Source organism: Catharus ustulatus, chromosome Z (assembly GCF_009819885.2).
Source record: "Catharus ustulatus isolate bCatUst1 chromosome Z, bCatUst1.pri.v2, whole genome shotgun sequence".
NCBI lineage: Eukaryota > Metazoa > Chordata > Aves > Passeriformes > Turdidae > Catharus > Catharus ustulatus.
The window spans coordinates 46,765,723-46,789,301 of record NC_046262.2 but is presented as its reverse complement, the minus strand read 5'-3'; the positions used below and the strand labels follow the sequence as shown (position 1 = coordinate 46,789,301).

General features: G+C 38.1%; 1 protein-coding gene across 5 annotated transcripts in view; it reads left to right on the top strand.

Annotated features, from left to right (window-relative positions):
• Window positions 1–23,579, top strand: part of MCTP1 (multiple C2 and transmembrane domain containing 1) — a 238,027-nt gene that overhangs the window by 119,656 nt on the left and 94,792 nt on the right. For all 5 annotated transcript variants that reach the window (XM_033084913.2, XM_033084915.2, XM_033084917.2 and 2 more), the window contains 5 exons: window positions 9,568–9,670; window positions 11,748–11,850; window positions 12,195–12,296; window positions 12,642–12,716; window positions 14,268–14,387. In XM_033084913.2, coding sequence (XP_032940804.1) covers window positions 9,568–9,670; window positions 11,748–11,850; window positions 12,195–12,296; window positions 12,642–12,716; window positions 14,268–14,387 — 503 coding nt within the window. The remainder of the gene's footprint in view (window positions 1–9,567; window positions 9,671–11,747; window positions 11,851–12,194; window positions 12,297–12,641; window positions 12,717–14,267; window positions 14,388–23,579) is intronic.

Below are 23,579 nucleotides of genomic sequence, written 5' to 3'. Positions count from 1 at the left end.
AGAGAGATTTTACTAAAGAGCTTGGTGATATTTAGGTTTATTTTCAAAAGCTTCTCAGGTTTTTAGTCCTGTAAAGAAACTAAGCATAGAAAATTAGTCAGATTTTTGTTTTGTTCCTTTTTAAAAAAATACAGTTTTATGTCTGGAATTCAGACTCTCTTCTAAGAAAATATGAAAATTCCATGTTAAAATTTTGATTACAGTACTTAAAAGTAGGATGAAGACACAAAGATGGCTAATTGTGCTGAATGTCAATGTCTTTTCTAAAATCAGTCCTGCTAAATTGTTCTAACATTACACGTGCCAAAATGGTCTTTGAAATGGTTCTTCAAATGCTAGGAAATGTCAGAGTGATGAACAAAACATTAAATTCACAAAGGTATGGAAGCCCATGCGTGTAAAATTGAAAGAATGAATTCAGAGGCCCTTTGGAAATACAGTTCCAAAAGTAATTTGCTCTGTCAATTAGTGCAAACAGATTTCAATATGCATTTGAGCTATCTCCACAAAGTACAAAAATCCAGTAGATAGGCAGAATTCTATGGTAGATAAAATATTTCATCAGGTCCTGTCATATAGGTCACCCGGAGACTTTGGTCCAATGTCATGTACAGGAAAGGTACTGGGTTTTAAGTACCAGTTCTAACATAGTAATGAAAAAAATAGGATTTAAAAGATATTTTTGAAAGATATTTCATTAAAAGATACTTTTGTTAACTGTAACATTTATAATTATACATACAATGAAAGCATGACTTGTGATTCATTTTTTTTGGTAAGTATTCTGTGGAGATGAGTTTAACTTTATTATGGCATTACGCTGACTTGTAAGATACTTCAAGCATTCTTGGTCTCAGTCTGTTGCAATATGTTTGCATCAGCACAGATAGAATAGTATTATAATTCCCATTTTAAAGATGGAAAACAGAAAGGTTAACTGACTCAGCTAAGGCAAACAGAGCAAGTCCTTGTTAAAGGTGGCATTTTGCTTGGGTTCTGTACTTAATCCATTAGATAAGGCAGCTTCTCATGCTATTGAGCCATTCCTCCTCCTGGCCAAAGGTCAGACTGACTGTTCTGCTGCAAGCAGCTGGCTGGTAGGGAGCTTGGAACAACATTAGTGACATTAGTGTCTGCATGGAGTGGCACAGCCCCCCAGAGTCATGAACTGGCTGTCTTGTCTTCTGAAAAAATAAAGGTCTTTTTTGCTGTGTGGACTTAGATCCCTAATGGATAGGCATGGCCAGAGGTAGAAGAGAATCATAACAGCCTATGAAATATTCAAACAATATTTTGGTTTTTATGACCATGTTAAAGTTGGTTGAAATTCTTGGAGTTAATGGTTTGAGAACCTGACTTTTAAATGTAGAAATGGAATTGAAACTCCTTATTAAGTTTTTAAGCTGTCCAAAGCATTTTTAGCTCAGTTTGGTAACGTAATGTCAATAATGCAAAAATTAATATAATACTTAGTTTAGAATAAGACTAGTGATTTGATGAAAATTGGCTCATGGTCTAGCTAATGCTGAAATTGACGCTATATCAGTTGTTGTAACTTTATGGATTGTGAAATGGCAAAATTATGAAATTATTTGTTTCTCTGGAGTTATACTGAAGCAATGGATGTTCTCTGTAGCCATGGGTGAAGTATCTCTGAAGGACTAATGGATATCTAACCCAATGCTATCTGCTATCCTTTGTGAGTTAATACTTCAGAAGTGCAGTAAGTTTCTCAGAGGACAGGTAGATCTGCCATGTGCTCTGTTGCAGTAATTCCTAGCAAGAGTCCATGGCAGCCTTAAATCAAATTAATTCTACAGTGGCTGATGGTCTTGATGATTTTTCATTTTCATTCCTACAGGCTGGAATTTCAGTGGTTGACAATAGAGAGGCATGATATTTGTTTCTGTACACAAGTATTTTCGTCCTTTCTGAAACACAGAATTATCCTACTGCATAAAATATAGATGTTTCCATATTTTTGTTTACTAAAGTCTCCTGTTTTACAATAATAACTGGATCATAAGCAGATGACATGCTGTTTTCTGGAGACAAATTCATATATCTAATAGAGTTTTATAATAAAAAACCCACTGTAGAACTTGTTCAAATCATGGCAAACCAGTTGTTCAAATTTAAGATTTCACAGTTTTTCATCAAAGAAAAGTCTACTTTATACACAAATGGAGCTAGGAAGTATGTGAAAGTTCAGTTATATTCAAATGAAGTCTCTGTTCGAAAGAAGTGCTGTGTTCCAAAATTAATTTTTGCTGAAAAACAGTTTGCCAAGAATCAAAAAATTTACATTGGATGATTTCCATCTTGGGGACCATTGAAGGAAGACCTATATAAATTGTCCAGAAATATAAATTATATCATATTGCAGTCTGACAGCTCTAATACTCAGGTAAAACATAATTAGGCAAATAAAAGATCCTTACATCTGAATTGGTCATATGTCTTTACGATTTCTTGTGAAAAAGTCGTACTGTTGTAGTTCAATTTGAGATGGCACCCAGTGGTTTGTTGTTCTAGCTGCCCCTTAGACTGAACAGTTCAGCTCTCTTCCAGCCTGGAAGATGGGCTGCAGCTGTGTGTGTAAGACCAGCCCACCAGCCCATGACCATCATGACCCAAAGGTTCACAAGTCACCTAACATGTTTGGTGCTTGCTTCTGAGTAGCAGAATAGAGAGAGCCAGATGAATGTCCTGTAGTGTTTGAACGGATGGAAAGGGCCTTTCCTAAACTTTTCCACTAAAAAACACAGGCTGTGTGGTGCCTTAGCTAATTGAGAAGAAAATCCAGAAGCTGAAATTGTGTGGAGATCGAGGTTTTGTTGTTTTGATTTTCTAAATATTTTGAGAAGCAGTTAAGGTTGCTTCAGTCAATCACTGTTTAGGTCTCTTTTCCATCATGAAAAGGTGCATTTTATATTTTCTTGCAGGAAAAAAATGTTAGGTGATCAGCCATAATAGATAATGAATCTGAGCTGCCAACTGACTGATTTGTTTGTGAAGGACTTCCTGGGCTTTGGGGGACTTTGAGCTTTGAAGAAAACAACTAACACGTCTCTGGTTCTTCATTGCTAAACTTTTGGAGAGCTGGGACTGTCTTGAGGTTGTGGGTGTACAGTTCATTCAGGGAAATACAGTAGTTCTGGGAAAAAAGGTGACAAGTAAAAGACTAATTTAAATTAATGTGATGTGCAACGTGAGGGATACAGTGCTGACTGAAGTACTTAGTTATAAGTAAGGTAATCTGAGTTTGTGCTGTGGTCTTGCACTGTCTAAAGACAAGGCATAGCACGAACAAGGATATCTATCAAACTAGATGCAACATGTGACCTAAAATTCAAAAGCTTCGAAGAAAAAAGTAAGGATATAATTCAAAGGATAAATAACTCTTCAGGATTTTTTTCAATTGTGGCATATGTTTAAAAGTAGAACTCTAAAAGTTCATTCTCAGATAGTCTATTTCTGTAATGATTAAAGGGGAAAATGGGTGAGGGAGATCTATCAAAAAAAAAGTTACTTTTCCTTCCAATTATGCATATTACGTAAATTAGCATTTGTTTTTATAATTTCAGGAGCCCTTAGGACTGTACAAGTAGAGACCAAAAAGCATGAGACATTATAGCAAAAAGAGTGGATAAATGATATTTGTTTAAATTTGTATTGAGGTTTTCTGCAGGTTTGATTTCAGTGAGTTTGAAGGTATACTTTGTTTTTTCTCTACTTACTTTTGTCATGAATTCCTGCAATCAGTAATAAGGTGTGATAGCAGTTAGCCCCACTGTGTACATGGGATATGCAAAATTTTCTGTGTTGGTGCTGGTGCTGCTGGGAGCATGCTTTTCATATGTGCCCTGAAAGGTTATGGTCATCTTATTTTTGCACAGCACATGCTTAGGATTATATTGAGAAGTTTGTTATGGACGTCTGTCTGATCAATAGCTAAATGTCTCTAAAGTCACTGAAACTGGAGGCCTACAGAAAGCACAGAGCATGGATTGCTAGTTGGAAGATCCTCAGATACAGAGGGTTTGGTAGAATTTCTTGAAGTATGACAGGTTTTATACAGTTATGCACAAAAATTGTGGTTTAGTTTATACTGAAAGGCTTAATATGGAATGATATAACTGAGCATAGGCAGCACAAGACTAATCAGAGGTTTTTAAGGGTTTTAGAAAGGCTAGAGGGAGACCACATACTATTCTGAACATGGGTGGCTCTTCTCTAAGAAGATGAGGAAAACCATTTCTGTATCTCTTGTTTGCAATAGCTAATCACATTAACTGACAGAAGTTGTCTGAGGCTGCCTTTGTTAGAGGATGTTGTGCTTAAGGTACTAATTTTGAATAATACAGTGTTCTTGGATCTTTTGGGTTCTCCTAAAAACCATGGAGATCCAAAGATATTTTTTGGTATTTTAATGCTCTGTTAAGGCTTTCATTGGGAATGATCCCATTATTTTGAACACTCTTGAAATGCAACAGGTTGCCAAGGGTATCGGTGAGAACTAAGATTGCAGTTACTCTTTCTAATAATGAAAACTTGAAAGATGACAGATAGATACGAGTTTCACCAAGCCTCTGTGCACTGTTCTGTGTTTGACTCTCTGGATCATGTTCACTTATTTGGGTTAGTATCTTAATAATGTATGCACATACCTCGTGTTGAGCTTGTCAGCAATGAGGCCCAGCTTGGTTATGTGTGTTTCAGTGTATGAAAGACATACCCATAGGCAACAGCACGAAGGTGCTTCTGGGAATTTTGTAGCCAAGTAAATATGATAAAACCAACATTCCTTAGCAGAGATGTTCAAAGCTAGGAAATTTTTCTTTCTCAGCCATGGTATTTGAACCTTCCCTTGAACCATGTCATGATATTGCCTCATTCAAATTTGTTTTTGTAGTGTTTTCAAATGATAGGAGGAAGGAGGTGTGAAATGTTGACTAAGTGAGGGATTTTTTCATTTCTGGAAACCATTTGTCTTTGGTTTGATTGAGGAGCCCTGTCATTAATGTCATATATTTCTTATTAAAAGTCATGTAAATCTGTAAGAGGAGTCATTGAAAAAGTGCACGCCCAGAGGCACAGAAAATAAATAAATGTAGTAAATACTCTCTCTTTGTTTCTAGAAGATGCTTTGTATATGCTGTGATGTAGTTTATTTTGTCTGTGTATGTTTAATAAGCTCAACTCACATTGTACTACCATATGCAAATATGATTGGTAATACTTGAGATACAGTAGTCCACCTGCTGTGTCAGTGCTGCTTTGTTACTTGAACTAACTTCTGGGTGTTTCTTTTTCAAATACTGAAAGCTAAAGAGCTCAAATAATATAAATGCTTTAGATTTCCCATCACCTTCTAGCCTTGTGAAACAGGAGAACCTTGAGATGTGTGGTACATCCATTTCTACTGACTTATGAATTGTATCATTTATCAAGATAATAGAAAACATTCAGCAGTATATGATTTTCTAGAGAAGGTAAACATCAATTAACTGTAATTCACAATGTGTTTAAAATAATTATTCTTTATCATTAAAGTTAACAACATGCACATCAACCCTTTGTGTAGTCAAAATCAATATTGCAGTTTGGGGGATGTGGTGCTGGGACAGCTTTGTCCAAGTATTGATTTAATTGTCATTTGTATAAGGTATGAAACGAATTATAGTAATTTCACGATTACAAGCTGCACCTGATTAATAGCCGCATCTCTGGGTGTCGGCAACCTTTAGCTCTTAGCTACATAAGACGCACCTGATTATAAGCTGCTCTGTCGTTCGTAGTGAGGACCCGTGTGCAACAAAGTTACCAATTAGTAACAGAATCGTGAGATCGCGGGGTTTACTGGCTCGGCTTGGGCCGTGCGGGCTTGGCCTACTCGGGGCTACCGACAGGGCCAAGTGGCCCAACTCAGTGCTACCGCTCGGCGGGGCCACTCAGGGCTGGCTACCGCTGCTGCCAGCCTCGCTCGTCCCAGCCTGGCACTGCCCCACAGCGGCAGGTGGGCACAGAGCCCCCACTCGCTCCCATGGTGGGAGGCGGGCATGGAGCCCCCCCACCTTCCCCCCGGGTCGTGAGATCGGCAGGAGGGAGCCCCCCCACCTCTCCCACTGCGCTGCCGGCACGAAGCCCACCTCCATCCGCTGTGCAACGGAGTAACCAATTTGTAACAATTATGCAATTCTGGGTTTTACTGGTAGGTGCTCAGCTTGGCACTCTGTCTGGCACTTCCGGGGTTGGAAATTTCAGAAACTTTTTCACATATTAACTGCTCATGAGTGTAAGCCACATTTCTGGGGTGAGATCAAAATTTTAGTCAAAATGGTGCGGGTTATAATCATGAAATTACTGTATATTCCCTAATATCATTAATATAGCCCTACTAATGTAGCTACTCTATCTACTCAGTTTGTGGTTTCTAATAATGCATGAAAAAGTAATACAGAGTTATTGAAGACATTGAGAAACACAATTGCCTAGTATGCTAGATTTAATTGTGGAAGGCCATGGCCAACACTGAGTATATTTTGAACAGTATATTGCCCAAAGAAAATCTGGAGAGAAGAGCAAACCATGAGGTACTATACAACTCAATTGTTGATTTACATCAGACAAAGTTCCCCTGAGTCAAGGAAGCAGCAATTTGTTGTTCAGTTTTCTACTTACATGAAAATAATGTGTACACTTGTAGTCTGCCAAAGGCAAAGGTTACTCCCTTCAGTTACTGGAGAAAATAAAAATATAAAAGCAGGACAGCATGTCTCTGTTTTGAACAGCATTAATAGCAGTTGTCATTATTGACATAGTTTGAAATATGAGTTAAATAATTTAGTCCACAACGAGATTTCTTCCCTTTATTGCCTCTTTATTGAAAGAGGTCTTCCCACCATGTCCCTCATGTTTTCACTGGACTTCTTTCCATCGTAACTCTTCCTTAGGTCTACCTCGCTACCACCCCTTAGCCTTCTAGGAAATTTCAGGATTGCTCTGAAATGTTGAAGATTCCAATCCTGTCACCTTTTGCTTCCTCCCATTTTGGAACACTACTTTTTCAGACAGCCAGGCTGTTCTTAAGCATCAGATTCAGGCGTCTACTTTTCTTGTTATCCTTGTGTCCTAGTTTAGGCCAAGGATGTGCGAGGGCAGAGCCTGGATCCCTGTGTGCCTCTCTAGGCTGTTATTCTATACACTCAAATCATTCCACTGGTGTGTGGAAGTCAGGGAGTCCCACTTCCAAGATAAAGAGATCATGGCTTCTATTGGAGGAAAAAGGAGGCAATGCAGAGGTTCAGCAGTTGTTTTCTCCCTTTCTGGGAGTTTGTGGTGAGTGGAGTGGTGCGTTGGTGTTGGTCCCAACTGGAAGATTTGTCTAACATTGTAGGTTTTTTCATTGTCTTGGTCTTGGGGAATAAAGTGCAGGTGTGAAAAGTTTGTGTACCATTATCTCTCATTGTCTCAGGCTTGTGGGGAAAAAAACGTGGTGGAGAGAGTGGTGGCATGGCACCATCTGTGGAGGTTGTGTGTCAGACTCAGTGAGCATTTTGCATGTATTCACCCTCTCTTACACACTGTTACTGTTTACTTTCTTATTTCATTGTCATTTCCAGTAAGTTTTTACCTCAACCCATAATTTCTGCCTTTAGTTTTCCTCACCTGAAAGAGGGGTTGGAGAAGAGGGGAAGAGCTTAACTTCCTGGTGGGCTTAAACCACAACTTTCCAAACTCAAACCTTCAAAGGGTTAGTGTAAATTTCATGTTGTACCCCTAAACTTGCAGTTGCGATAATTTTTCTTACACTTTCCTTAGTATCTAAGCACTGCTTGCCTGCAGTCTTTTGCTGTAAGCTGCCTATTTCGTATTTAAGTGTGGACACACACACACACAAAACACACACAAACACAAAACACACACAAACACACACACACTTGCTTTGCCAATTTCTTTAAAGAAAAAAAAATAGACTTCCATTTCCATTATCCTGCTTCAATTATCTACATAATGCATTTTCAAAGCAGCAACTTCATACTTTCTCCTTTGGTGACTTTCATGCTGAGGGACCTCTTTGTAAATATATGCAAAACTACTTTTTTGTGCTTTGAAGGATAGTAAAATATAAACCATGTTTGCCTTTCTGCTGTGCTGAGACTACAGCCTGTCATTCCACCCCATACCATCTCATTCTTTAGTTGTACTTGCCCATTTGTGTTAAGCTTTTATATGAGGCTGTCTTTTTGATTTTGGGGAGAGGATTTGTACAGCATGAAACATAATACAGTGTAATAGTCTTTGGATAATTTTCATAGGTGCTATGTTGTTACAAATAATACAGAAGAATGCATTTCCTTTTTATCAAAATACAGTAATTTCACAAATACAAGCTGCACCAATTTGACTAAGATTTTACTCCTAAACCGGAAATGCGGCTAATACTCAGGAGCGGCTAATATGTGAATAATTTTCTGACATTTACAACCTCAGAAGTGCCAGCCAGAGTGCTGAGCCAAGCTGCTGCAAAGTTGGCATTTTGCAGTTGTTACAAATTGCTACTCTGTTGCACCGCGGGTGGAGCCTGGCTGCCTGCAGGCAGCATGGGGGGTGGGGAGAGAGGCGGGAGAGCTCCCTCCTTCCATCCTCTGCCGCAGCCCAGGGGAGAGATGGGGGGGCCCCGCGCTGCCATTGCCGCAGCTCGGGGAGGAGAGGGGGGACCCGGGCCGCCCCTGCCGCGGCTCGGGGAGGCGGCGGGGGACCCGGGCTGCCACTGCCGTGGCTCAGGGCGGTGGCGGGGTGCTCCGTCCCCGCCCGCCGCCGCAGGAGCGAGGGGGGCTCCGTCCCTGCCTGCCACCACAGGGCAGCGCCAGGCTGTGGTGACCGAGCCCAGTGGCAGTGGCGGCTGGCCCCCAGTGGCCCCACCGAGCGGCAGCGCCGGGCTGGGCTACCTGGCTCCATCAGCAGCCCCTAGCGGGCCGAGCCTGCACAGCCTTAGTTGAATCAGTAAACCCCCCGCCATGCCGCGGTTCTGTTAGTATTTGGCAACTTTGTTGCACACGGGTCCTCGCTGCGAATGACAGAGCGGCTTATATTCAGGTGCGGCTTATTTATGGACAAAAAACGAAATATTTGCCAACACCCAGTGATGTGGCTTATACTCAGTGCAGCTTGTATTCGTGAATTTACTGTACTCTCATTAAGTTATCTTTAAAGTTAATGGAGAATTGGTACCATTGAAGTAAAGTTCTCTTAGCTGTCTCACAAGAGTGCTTGGAAATTTTAGGAACATACTGTGTTTCATCAGAAAAGTCTGTATGGTGATTTTTTGCCCCCTCCGCCCACCCTTTTTTTTTTTAATGGCAAAAAAATTTGTTCTTTTAACAAAGAATGTTAGTAGATTATGGACATGAGGAGTGTGTTATGAATATCTTGAATATAGCACAGACAATTACTGTCAAGCTGTGAAAATGAGAAACAATGCCCCAAACTTATTTTTATTTAAAACTTGCTCATCATGCATTTTCTTAGTTCTTAAAATTTATTCCAAATTTTCTCGTACAGGTAAAAGTGACCCATTTTGTGTAGTTGAATTGAACAATGACAGACTGCTGACACATACTGTCTACAGGAACCTCAATCCAGAATGGAACAAAATCTTCACATTGTAAGTGTTTGGATTTAGGTGGGGAGAATGGATGGGCAGTGGGTTTTGGGAAACTTTTTTGGAGGTGAGGCTGTTGGAGAGGGAGCAAAAATACTTACTGGTAGCTCTAAAGAAGAATAGTGATGACATATTGATATTTCTTAACTAAACATCCAAACATGTTTTGAGAATTAAAAACATGAAAAAAAATGGAGAAGTGTTATCACTTTAAATGTAAAAATGCCAGGTCTGTTTCTTGAGAACCAGGTATGAGTAATATTGTGCATATCAGATTTCTCTTAGGTTCAGCTAGAATTTCAAGGGGCAGGTCCAGTGTGATGGATTTGCCCCTGAATTTTTGAGTGGGGAGAAAAAAAAGATTCTGTGAATATAATCTTCATTAAGATGTGGTTGTTCACTGTAAAAAACCTTCAATAACTACATAGAGTTAGAAATTCTAGATGCATTTGTATTTCTCTGAATTATGGTGAAACTTCTTGTTTCCATTTACCAGCTGCACTTTTCACAATACCATCTAGTATCATACTAGGACAATCCAGCTGTTGGGTAAAATGTAGTCTAAAACAATTCATTGGGAAGTGATGTGATTGGTTCTTTTATCCTTGTGTTATTTTGAACACAGTTAAAGGCTTTGACAAAATAGAAAAAAGATCTTCCACAGACAAAATATCCTTGTTGTTTGCCTTACTCAATTGCTTTTTTTCCTCCCTTCTCTCCATCTGACGGTAATATGACACCAATGAAAAGAAAAAACTGATCACTGCAGGTCTCACTGCTGATGAAATCAGTAACAATCCTGTGCAAAAACAGTAGAAGCTTTAGTTTTGTGTACACTTACTTCATTTTGTCGTACATGAAAATGCTATATTTTGCCCTTAATCTCAAAATTCAGCTTGATTTTAGTTTTTGTTTTCCCCTCTAGATTTGTCATTCTTATATCATATATTTAGCATGCACAGGTTTTCTTGACCTGCATTGAGCTCTCTGAAATAAATTCAGAACAAAAGAAAAAAAATTCACAGTAGTTGTACTTTTCAACAGCTTATTATAGTAGTTCTCATTTCTGTATCTGCAAAAACATGCTAAATTTTTCATTAATATATTTTTAATTATTTACCAATAGAGCAAATAACTATCATCCTTTACTTCTCAACAGTGTTCTCTGTACAAGGAATTGCCTGGATTTATAAAGGACAAAAGACTAATAGAAATCGAATAGGAAAACCACTAAAGGCTTTCAAGACCTTCCTTCTATGTACATTTGCATTTATCCTCAGATTTAATAATTAATTTTTGGCCTAGCAATCCCTCACCTGGAGGAGTATATTTTACTGAAGTTGAGCTGCTTTGCTTGAATTTGAATTTCCTGAATCAGCCATTCAATTAAACATGAGCTCTCTCAAATATGTTTTTTGTTCAAATAAGGAATATTAATTTTTCACCCGAAAGTTTAAAACATACAGTGATATTTCCTGTGCATGGCAAAGGAGTTTTTAATAGCTTGTAGTCTTTTTTCCTCAGTTGTACCTGAGAGATGTATTGCTCCATATTGTTAGTTCTTTATTTGCTGTATATAATTTGTTGTATATTTGTAATTAAATGAGCATTTCAGAAACAAAGAAATCCTTGTTCTTAGTGTAAGGATATTCTCTTGCAGCTTGCAATTATTTCCATTTACAAACCTACAGATTTCACTGTATTTGCAGTAAGAATTGCCACAAGGATTCAAGTGTTTAAGAGTAGCTTTCAAAAGCTCTCTGTCCTTCTGCTGGTGGCTGTAAATCCCTCAGTGCTGCTTCTTGCAGGTTATGCAGTGCAAACCCCAGGTAGGAGATTTAAAGCAACATCCTTCAGAAAACTTCTACTGGAAAAGCCTTGCAGAGAGAGAAAGACTGATAACTGCAGCCCTTAGAAAGTATTTTGGTTATATGCAGAGACGTCTCATTTACTTAAGCGCAGTTCTCCTCCACGGCTTGGAAAAATAGACTGATAGCTCTGCTAACCTTTTACAATTTTGTCCTTGGTACCTGCTGGTGTAAGTGACTTCTTTCTTCTGTGTGTACTTCCCTTTTTGTAGCAATATAAAGGACATCCACTCAGTGCTTGAAGTGACAGTTTACGACGAAGACCGCGATCGAAGCGCTGACTTTCTAGGCAAAGTTGCTATACCATTGCTGTCTGTAAGCTTCATTCACCTGACATACTGCTCTGACTTTTTCCTGCTGAAGGGAGGGAAAGAGAAAAAAAAAAAAAAAATTTGTAACTCTGAGTCTGTCATTTCTCCACCAAGGTCTGTAATAAGAGCACTAAAATTTTAACATACTCTATTCACGGCCATGTTGAATCCCATGATAGTTAATTTTTCCTGACAGACTCGGTCCTGGTAATGAACAGGTACTTGTCAGACTTGCCACAGTTGTTTTGGGTTCTCTGTCAGTTTCAGCAGCTGGGGGTCAGGGGTCACTGAGGGGGTGTATTCAGTGGAGACCGCAAGACAGACGGCTGTCATGTCCTTTTCCTGCAGATTCAAAATGGTGAACAGAAAGCCTACGTCTTGAAAAACAAGCAACTGACAGGGCCAACAAAGGGGGTCATCTATCTTGAAATAGATGTGATTTTTAATGCTGTAAGTCTTAACTTTGGGTTTTTTTTGAACTGCTAAAGAGTTCAATTTCATGAAAGCTTTTGTTCCTGATTTGTAGAGAATTTCTGTCATTCCTCATTTTCTCTAAACCTTGGTGTATACTACAGAATACTCTTCTGCCACTGCTTGGCACACCCACTCCTTTTGTTGCTGCTGCTGCTGCTATTGCTACTAATGTACAGAGGAGCAACTCTTGTCTCTGTGTGTGCTTATGTATCCCAAGCTTGGCAGCCATGACTTTGAAACAGTAAATTTTGCGAATCAAAACCTCTGTTATTAGTGAGGAGCAAGTAAACTTGGAATACTGACATGCGTTTTAATGCATAGGTGAAAGCCAGCATACGAACCCTAATGCCCAAAGAACAGAAGTACATTGAAGAGGAAGACAGACTGTCTAAACAGGTAAAGAGTAAGGAAACACTAATCCCTTCTAAAATCCTTAATATCAAGGGTGCACATTCAAATACCTGGTATCATACTGCTGGAGTAAAGAATAACATTTTCATTACATGTTTACAAAAGAATATGATAGGTTGAGAAGTCAGAAACAAAATACATGGGTTTAATGTGTCTCCTCTATAAATCGCTACCTAATTTCCATTAAATACATTAATAAGAACACAGTTGAAACCATCAGGTTTCACACATATCAGATTATTACACAGGTGCAGGTAAAATAAGTCTTGCATAAATTTTGCTGTTAACTTTGACCCAAAAGTTCTCCATTTGTTACAGGGTAAAGAGTCAGCATTCTTTTAACCAAATTTCAAAGGAGTTACTTGAGTAAGGTTTGAATCAAATGTGAAAGCAGACTAAAACTCTTTGGAATCCCAGGAATAGGAAATGTCTTGTCTCTCTTTTTTCTCTGGATGCTTTTGCTACACACAACTTTAATGTTTTGTTAAAAATTTATTTAAACACACATACTTTTCTGCACTCAAACTATTTTGGACTCAGTTTTTTGTGTTCAACAAATGTTGTATCTTACATGGAGAAAATTGGTTGGGCTATGGGAAAAGATTTTTGTTGTTTTCAGTTAAAAGTCAAAGGTCTCAGAACTGTGGATTTGTTTTTTTTTTTGTAGACTTGAGCATTGTTTAAATTACCTGCTGGATTTATTTTATATCACTTTTTGATATAGTTCATAAAAAAAAAAAAAAACCAAACATTTCAAGAGGCAAAATATTTCTTTATTTGCAATTTTGAGTAATTCAGTTACTAAAGCTGCGTTTTGCACTACTGTTCCAACAAAGAAGCAACAAAGCCTTTTACTCAAGGTTCATTCTTCCCACTTTCATAAATAAAAATGGCATTGTGACTTTTGCACATGACAGGAGGAATGACCATTTTCTATGTGACTCAGTACAAAAAATCATTCGCTGATTTGTTCACTTTTCATGGTGAAGTGTGTTTCCATTTCAGAGGATTTAAGTACATTTTTCTGAATCAAAACCTAGAGTTGTTATGTCTTGCATACATATAATTTGAAAGTATGTAGATTATTTTGGTAAATACTTAAAACAATGCTTTCAAAATACATCACAGCAGACAAATTGTTAAAATGTGCAGATATCTTATTTTTATTAGAGCAGTAGTGTCACAGGTTTCAGGTTAGTGTCCTGCAGCATCTTTTTATTTTAAAAAGCCAGCAGTTGTTAAGAAAACCTTAATGAAACTGAGATGTAATTAACAAAATAATTTGCGAAATTTTACAAGTGGCTTTTTAATGTTGAACAATTTTTTGTACCATCTGGAATTAAATTCAACAGATACTGATTGATATAATTAACAAATTCTCTCAGATTTTAAACTAATTTGCTCAATTTTTGAGCTAGAGAGCTTAGTGTTTTCTCATCCTTCACCCAAATTGAGAATGACGCTATTGTTAGCATGAGTTTCTCCTGAAACTTTCTGGGGTTTTGAAATATTTTCAATCTTTCATCTTTTTAACAGCTACTGTTAAGGAACTTCATCCGGATGAAGCATTGTATCATGGCTCTCGTTACTGCTGTTTGCTATATTAGCAGTTGTTTTGACTGGGATTCTCCACCAAGAAGTCTAGCGGCTTTTATGGTATGATCTTCTTTATACTATTTTTAATCATCCCAGTATTTGTGTTCTAGACTGAGAGACAATGCTATGTAGATTGGTGGTTTCTTTTTAATTTATTTAGAAGTTTGCATTAAGATGACACCATAAGTCATGTTTATTCAGGTTTTTTTTTGAAAGTAATTAAGTTTAAAATGTCACAGAAACAAGATAGAGTGGTATTTTTAAATGTTATAATAGTGTATTTACAGTAAAAAAGTACTGGATTGTATAAGTTAGAAAGAGGCAATCCACATCTGAGTCAGTGAACTATGCATAATGTATTTTAAGCTTCTCACAAAATTACTTCACCAAATTTTGTTTGGTCCCCTTGCATATTGAATAATTACTCTTAAAGTATTTTTGAGATTATTTTTTATTCAAAGATGTTGTTCCTAGATTTTAAAAAATCCACCAAAATAAAACTCAACTTTAAAACCATAAATGCAAACAAACTAGTACCTTTTGGGCAGCAAGCTCTGGTCATAGTTTTTGGTGAATGGTTTTAAGTGAATTTGTGTTTAGCATTTAAACAAATTTTCTGTTCCTTCATGGACATTTTTTTCATTAGTTTTAACCTTTATTGTTCTGTTAAGTTTTTAAAATTCCAAGCACAATTGTAGATTGCACTATGTTTCCCAGATAAATATCTCTTTATTTTTAAAATCCTAAGAACTACAGTCAAGACCATTATTGTTTTATTAGAGAGTAGAATCATATGCATCGACATACTTTCTGTAATTTCTAAGTTTATTAAATTGGCTGAAATACTGTGATTAGGAGCCTCATCACCATGATTATGAACAGAGAAGGGTTTTGGTTTTACTTTGAATAATTGTAGACATCGTCTGGTGATAATACTTTTTACTAGGGTACCTGAAGGTCAGGTGCCTCAAATTTGAAGAAACCAAACCAGGCATTGGAGCCAGCTGTAAAATGGGGTAGTAGGGTGTGTCACAAAGTCAAGTTGTTTTGCAGAAAGTTTCTTCTAGCAGGGCTCCATTTGTACTGTGTTTCCTGTTAAAACCCCTTGTGCCTGTCAAGGATGGCAGCATGTTGTCAGTCCTTGGTTGCCATCTTTGCTGGGAGTTCAGGAGATACATGTGCTATTCAAAGAGCCAGGGGGTTGTACTTTTACTGATTTTGTAGTAATGGCATTATGTGTGAAGATTAAATATGCTTGCTACTGTTTGCTGTAAAAAGGTGATCTATCAGTTCAGTTAAAAGTTATCAACATTTCGTAGGGAAAGGCAGATTTAAACATAAAACTCAAATGTTCATATTGCTATTACTGCTTCAGTTAGTAAGTGTTTATCACTCTAAGTCAGATTTTAATATGGATATAGAACACTCAGCTGTTGCCAGTGGAAGAAAGGAAAATGGAAAGATATCCTAATCTTTGGGCAAATTGATCTTTTTTCCCCCCCATTGCACACTGCTGTGCCCATGGAAGGAGAGGCATTGCTGTTAAACTGTAAATGTTTCTGGTCATAGAAAAAAAGTCAGTGTCATAATAAGTAGTAGTAGTAGTCTGTAAAACAGAATTTGAGTAGGAAAGTCAGTATCAGTATATGTTATTACTATGTTTACAGTGTATTGCAGTAGAAACATGTTCCTGATTATATTTTATAGATATATTCATATTTTTATGAATATATCTATATATCTATATATACCTATCTATATAGAGAGACGTATATATTAAAAATCTGATTTTCTTGGTTTTTGTACAGTATTTGTTTTGCTATGTAGGTGTTGCAGTAGATTTTTATGTTTACATCAGATGTGATTGTACAAACCCTGTTCTGCATTCCAAATGCATCCTGTGCTTTTCAACCTGATGTTATTCTCTCCAAGGATCAAATCATTTCTCTGTCAGGCAAAAAAAGTTTTTGCTGGCCAAGTTGAATATATATGAATTTTTATCATGATTATAAGCTTTGGGTTTAGATGGTTTCTGGACTTTCATAGGCTGTTGAAATCTCGAGAGTGATCCACTTCCTTGTATTATGGTGAATTATACTTGCACTAAGGTTACATTTGAATTTAATAGAGTATAAAATAAGTGTACATATATGTTTCATTTTCTCTTCACTATTATACAAATTATGTCTCCTCTTGACGTTGTCTTCTAGAGGCTAGAAAATGTCACAGTCAAATGTCTGTTCCAGAGAGGCAATGAGAAGCAGGCTGCTCTGGAGGTTTTTAGCTCTTTAGGCAGACTAATAATACATGAGAAGTAAAGTTTTAAACAAACCATTTCTGCCGTCCTGTTGGATTTGAAAATGTTCTATGATGTGTACATCCTGATACAGTTACAGTCATTTCACTTAAGTTGCCTGGTTGATTTTTGTATCTCTCCATGTCCTTGGAATTACAATTATGGCTACTTTTTTATTATGTGGCTTTTCTTTCTGATGGGGATATGCAGGACCACAGGTGAAGAAATTCTGGCAGAATAGCTCAGTTTTCAAAAATATAATTACTAAGATAGATCGGGAAAGGAGAACTGCTCTTGGAAACCTACAGAAAACCTTGATTAATATGTTATCTATAATAAGTTACAGTTACCTGCTTTGTATGCCTTGTGCACTCTTCACTGCAGTTCTTTTTAAAGCCATTCTCCTTGGAGAGTCACACTGTTAGTCACCAAGGATAACAGTGTTCATTCAAAGGTCTTGCTAATTATTTATACTCCTGAGCTTAGCTGTTTTTAGGTACAGAAATGCCATAATGAAGTTTTAGAAAGATTCTTAAATCTGTCCAAAGACATCAGTTCAATGACCAGTGTTTTCTGTGCTGTTCATAGAGATACAGAAACTTCAAGTTAAGTTTTCAGTGTTTTAGGTTATGCATTTCGTTTACATTATTTTACCTGTTTCTGTTAAACTTCATAAGCTCATCACCATCACTGGTGATTTTTACTAAACAACTGAGAATTTTCACGCAATTTCTTTTTTCTATGCTATGCTAATTCACAGCAGAAGAAAAACTCCTACATGTATTCCTACCTGTATTCCTCTATATATACATATATATGATCTTCATGTTGATATAACTGTGATGCATCAATAGCTGTTATTTTTCAGATACTTACAGATATTAATAAATAGCTGATGAACCATACGTTGATCTGGCTAGCATATGACTTTGTCTTAGAGCAATTAGAAAATTCTATATTCTGTCCTGCTTTTTTGTATTAAATTCATGTTAAATAAAGGAAATGCAACAATAGGAACAATATTAAGTTAATATTTCAATTCCAGAACAGCTTTATTATATCACATGTCTAGAGGCCAATCAAGAATGTGTTATGTATTTATGTTTATGCTTCTTAGGACCTAAATACAGCAGGAAAAAACAGAACATGAAGAGAGCATTTACCATAAAATCACATATTTCTGTTTAAAACAAACCTTTGCAGTATTTACCAGTTATTTTTTTTTATTAGTATATGGTAATTAATATGGTATATTTCACAAGGAAGAACTTTTGTGAACTGTGCAAAAGTGGATGTTTTTTCTTCAGATTAATCCACTGTGGGCACTGAAATGTCTGCTAAGTTTGGTTTGATTTCCATTGGCTTCTTGACCAGACATTTATGTTCTTATGGATGTCAGTGGGTGCAACCCAAGGGGAAAAAGGTGTGTATGCTTTTTTCTCCCAATACTAGTATTTCTCACTGTAATGAACAGAAAAATAATTGGACAACGGGGCTAGCAGTAAAAGGACACACTTCAGTGTGAGTCAATGAATTATTTTATGGGACAAACTTAAATCTTGAAATGAGACTGTAGATAATTTGTGCTACTATACATCCATTTGGAATTCTTTTAACCATTTCAGCCATTATACAGCAAGTACTGCTGTGTTTAACATTTGATACACATTTAATTTCTGTACTGCTCTGTGGTCCTTAGGGAACTTTCCTCTAGTGCTACATGAGAGAGACAAAGTATTGATCAGTTAACATTTCAGCTATGTATGTTGCAAAATTAATGAAAATGCCAGACAAAAATATCAAAGTGCACAAAAAGGTAAAATTTAAATTTGGCAGTTTATTGAAATGTTTAAAATGCGCAATATCAAAAATATCCCCTTGCCTTTTTCATGACTGGCTAACTAAAGAGAACCACAAATTTTACTTAGAAGAACACTAAGCATGAAATATGAGGGAATATATAAGCTGCAAGATTATATATTCAAGATTATAAGCTGCATCATTTTGACTAAAATTTTGCTCCCAAACTGGAAGTGCGACTTGCATTCAGGAGTAGCTTATATATGAATAAATTTTGGAAATTTCCCAACCCGGAAACCTGAGCCAGTAGCAGCCCCAAGCTGAGGTGGAGCCCACCCTGCCCCGGGTGGCGGGGTAGCAGTGGCGCAGCGGCAGCGCTGCCCGGGCCCAGGGGGCACGGCAGCGGCACCGACTGGGCAAGCCCCTCTCCCTCTTCCCGGTGGCACTGACCAGGCATGCCCCTCTCCCTCCTCCCGGCGGTAGCGGCCAGACAAGCCCCTCTCCCTCTTCCCGGTGGCACTGGCTGGACACGCTGCTGCCCTGCCTCCTGGCGACAGCAGCAAACAGGGCTGGGGCCGGTCCCTGGCAGCTGCCCTGAGCAGGGCCAAGCCAGTAAATCCCATGATCACATGATTCTGTTACTAATTGGCAACTTTGTGAAAGTTGCACGCAGATCCTCGCTGCGAACGAAAGTGCGGCTTACAATCTGGTGCAGCTTATATATGGAGGAAAAAACAAAATGTTGCTGACACCCCGGAAATGCGGCTTATAGTCGGTGCAGCTTGTAATCATGAAATTACTGTAATCTTCAAAGTGTTCGGTATCCCAAAATGGTCTCAGTAAGATACTTAGTTGCCTACTTGAACATTTAACTATTATTTATAAAATAAATTTATTTCTTTTCTCACTCGGGAGCAGAATGCTGTCACCTGATGAACACACATTTGCCTCAAATTAAAGCTTCTTATGAACACATCCTCCTATTCCTGTTCTTATTCCTTTCATTCATTCTATATGTGTACATGCATACACAGAGAAAATACTTTCTTTCTCAGCCTCTCAAATATTGATAAAATGACTCTTCCTGCATCCTAGTTGTTTGTCAGGTCTAACTCACCTGCACTTTGTCTTCTAATATTACAGAATTCATGTGTGAAAATGACATAATAGTGTCCCAAATTTTTTAGTAAGTGTTAGTTCTCTTGCACATATACCATTTAGTTCTGGAGGTATCACATTAGTTAATTGAAATGGAAACAGGATTTAAAAGAGCTGGTTCCTAGAAGAAAATGAGACAGCGAAATAGTTTTGTCAATTTACTGAGCTTTTGCCTAAAAAAGGAAGCAATCACTACTGTGTATTTTGGGAGCAATGTTCACTCAAAAATTAAAGACAAAGATTATGTTTCTGGAGAGACTTGATATGATATCATCAGGTTGGAATGCATTTGTCATAATGATTACATATTTTCTTTATATTTTCACAAAAAAAAAAAATCGTAAGAGAATCAGAATTTTCACATATATTAAAAATATATAAAATATACTGAAAATATATATTGTCAATTTTCCCATCATGGATATCATTATTGAGGATACAACCTTCAAAGAGTTATTTGTTGCTAAACCTGGGTGAAATGGATCATCGAATTATCTTTGCCACCTCTTGTCTAGAATTTGAAATTCGAATAAATGCTGGATAAAGTAGTTGCAAAAGCTTTTTATTTCTCCCTAAAAAAATCTTTACAAAAATTGCTGTTGCTGTCAAAACTACCTGTTCTCAAAAGAGATTTGCACAGGTAAAATGACATGGCAACGACAAGGCCAGGAACAAGATTAATTTCTGATGCATGTTACCCACATGTGTAAGAGTCTCAACTTTTGTCATCTATATCCTCACCAGCAGATTAGAAAAAGTGTACCAGATTGCTGTGTGATTTGGTGGAGTTTTTCTTCCAAAGTAAAGCAGACAAAAGAAAACTGGTCTAAGTTCTGTTTCCTCTTTCCTAGTTTTCGATTTATCAGCAGATCTAATGTTGGATCTCTTCAAAATTACAGTAGAATTTGAGTTTTTCACAGTGCTTAGCTATACTTAGTGCCAGGTTTTAGAAGGTGGAATAGGAAAGAAAAAAATAGCAGAACGTGGTGTATAGGACCAAAGAGATCCATCAGCTATTAATACTGAAAGAACATACCAGCACCAGATATGATTAAAAATACACCTCTTAACTATAACTAATGAGAAATTACACTGGTGTGGAAAAACTGCTGTCTTCAGTCCACATCTTTTGTTTCACAAATTGTGTTTGCAAATCTGATATGAAGAAAGACTGGTGAATATTTATGTATGTAAAAGCCTCTTTTTAGTATGTTATTTTGTTTGTAAAATGTCATTTTCATTTAACTTTCTTCACAGAGTGAGTGCATATTTGCTAAACCAGTTTAACAGTGAGTTTTATTGCCCAAGCACAGATCTCTTCTATTTTTCAGTAATATAGAGCATCCTGTGTGCTGTCCAGCTGCTGTCTCAGAAGAGTATGTATCTGTCTTAGGTTCTCTGTCATTTCTACCATCACCATCCAGGTGTGGATGCCCACCCGAGGGTGTCTAAAATGGCAATAGCTCTATCTTTAAGCTACTTTAATTGCTCCCTTAGGTGTTTATTTTACCTGCATATATATTTTAGTACCTAACAAGATGCTGTACTGAGTTTCTTCATAATTTTAAGGCATTAAAAAAAAAACCTATGCTGTGTGGGAAAATAAGGGATTACTTTCCTTATTTTGTGATTTTTCAAGCTGGAATAGACAGAGGATAAAGCATTGATATCCCAAATCTTAGACTTTTTCTTCAATACTATAGCATTTTTTCCACATATTTTCTTAGAAAGCTGACAATATTCTGAAAGTATTTAACTACCTAATCTTTTTGACTGCTATTATAGCTTAATATACTAAAACGTCTGAGGGACAAAAATATGGTTGATGAAAAATTGTGGAAGTTGGCAAAAATTGTTACTTACTCTCCTGTATTTAGGATTACCTAAGAAGTTCTAAAAGCCAGCTTAAACTTCCTGCTAAGGCAGTGATGTGACTAGAAATCTGGGCAGCCGGTTTGTGTGAGTTGTAGTCTTGTGTGTTTAACCCAAGGTATGTACAAGGCAGTCCCCCACTGTCTGGTGTTACTGGAAGAGTTGCAGAGTGGACCACTGGGCCCCCAGAGTGGGCTTGCATTGCGTCACCAATTCTTACTTGCATCCTCCTCTTCAGTGCATAAAACAGTACTGAATGAAAACCTTCACACTTGAAGGAATTCAGACATCATTGATACTGAATTTCGATAATTACTAAGTAGTGTGGGTGTTCTAAGGTAGTTGTGTACCCTATCATCCTCTTACGGCAGGAGCCCTTGGCCATTTAAACTTCCATGACTTAGATACTACATGACTGAGTTGTATCTCACTTTGTCATCATCTTTTAATGATGAGTATTATGAGAATCAACGAGCACATTATATTTGTAACACATCACATTACAAAGAGTGTTTTACTTCCTTTTAATTTTAGTAGGAACAAGTATTATAAGGTGTGTTTTGAAGTGAAACAACTGTAGGACACACTGATTTTGTTGGGCCATTCAGTAGTTAAAATAACATAATGTAATGATTTTGCCAAATGTTGCAGTGTTGTAACAAAAGAAGCAGATATGTTGTGTTTTGATAAGAAAAGTCCAAGTACATCAGACAGAGAAGCGATTGTCTAAAATCTTTTAAAAATACAGTGTGCAAAAGGCTTAGAAAAAATAGAAATTAAACTCAGAAATTAAAGTACTGGTTTCTTCCTATTGTTCCTTAGGGAATCTTCCATGTACAGTAATTTCACGATTACAAGCCGCACTGGCTATAAGCTGCATCTCCAGGTGTCGGCAACATTTCGTTCTTTGTTCATACACAAGCCACACCCAATTATAAGCCACTCTGTCGTTCGCAGCGATAACCCATGTGCAAGAAAGTTGCCAATTAGTAACAGAATCACGGGATCGGGGGGATTTACTGGTTCGACTCCGGCCGTGAGGGCTCGGCCTGCTTGGGGTTGCCGACAGGGCCAGGTGGCCCATCTTGGCACTGCCGCTTGGCAGAGCTGCTCGGGGCTGGCTGCCACCTCTGGGTTCACTCACCCTGGCCCGGAGCTGCCCCACGGTGGTAGAGGGGCACGGAGCCCGCTGGCACCCATGGCAGCGGCGGCAGGAGGGGAAGGAGCCCCCCTGCTCCCACGGCGGTGGCAGGCGGGGACCGGAGCCCTCCGCCTCCCCCCAAGCCACAGGGCCGTCAGGAGGGAGCCCCCTGCCTCCCTCCCGAGCCGAGGGGATGACAGCACGGAGCCCCTGCCTCCCCTGGGCTGCGCTGCCTGAAGGAGGGAGCTCCCCTGCCTCCCTCCCCGCCGTGCTGCCTGCAGCGAGCCCAGCTCCACCCGCTGCGCAACAGAGTAACCAATTTGTAACAATCGTGCAATCCCAGGTTTTACTGGCAGGTGCTCAGCTCAGCACCTCGGTTGCACTTCCATGGTTGGAAATGTGAGAAAATTATTCACATATTAGCCGCCCCTGTGTGTAAGCCGCATTTCTGGGTTGGGAGCAAAATTTTAGTCAAAATGGTGTGGCTTGTAATCGTGAAATCGCTGTACTTATCCCTGTAAAGTAGTAGTTTCTTTAGTAGACATGTAGCTAGTAGGTGATGAAATAAGTGTCTCAGTGGAAGAATTAAGGAAAAAAAACTCAGTTCTTTTGAGTGTGCTGGACTTTAGTGGAGTAAAAATACTTTAGAAAATTTTGAAACATTTCAAATATGCATAAGAAATATATTTCTATTGCTTGTATTGTTTCACTGAAATTTTGTACAGTAATTTCACGATTATAAGCCGCACTGATTATAAGCCGCACTTCTGGGTTTCAGCAACTTTTTGGTTTTTGTCCATACATAAGCCGCACCTGATTATAAGCCGCATGTTACAATACAGAGTGTGATAAAAGGTATCTATTCTATCACCATCTGTTGAGGGTGGGGACAGTGATCCTTATCTCAATGGCAGATAATTTGCTAATGGGCCATCCATTGAAACCAGGCAAGGCATTGTTCTTTATCTTTTCACACCCCATCCTT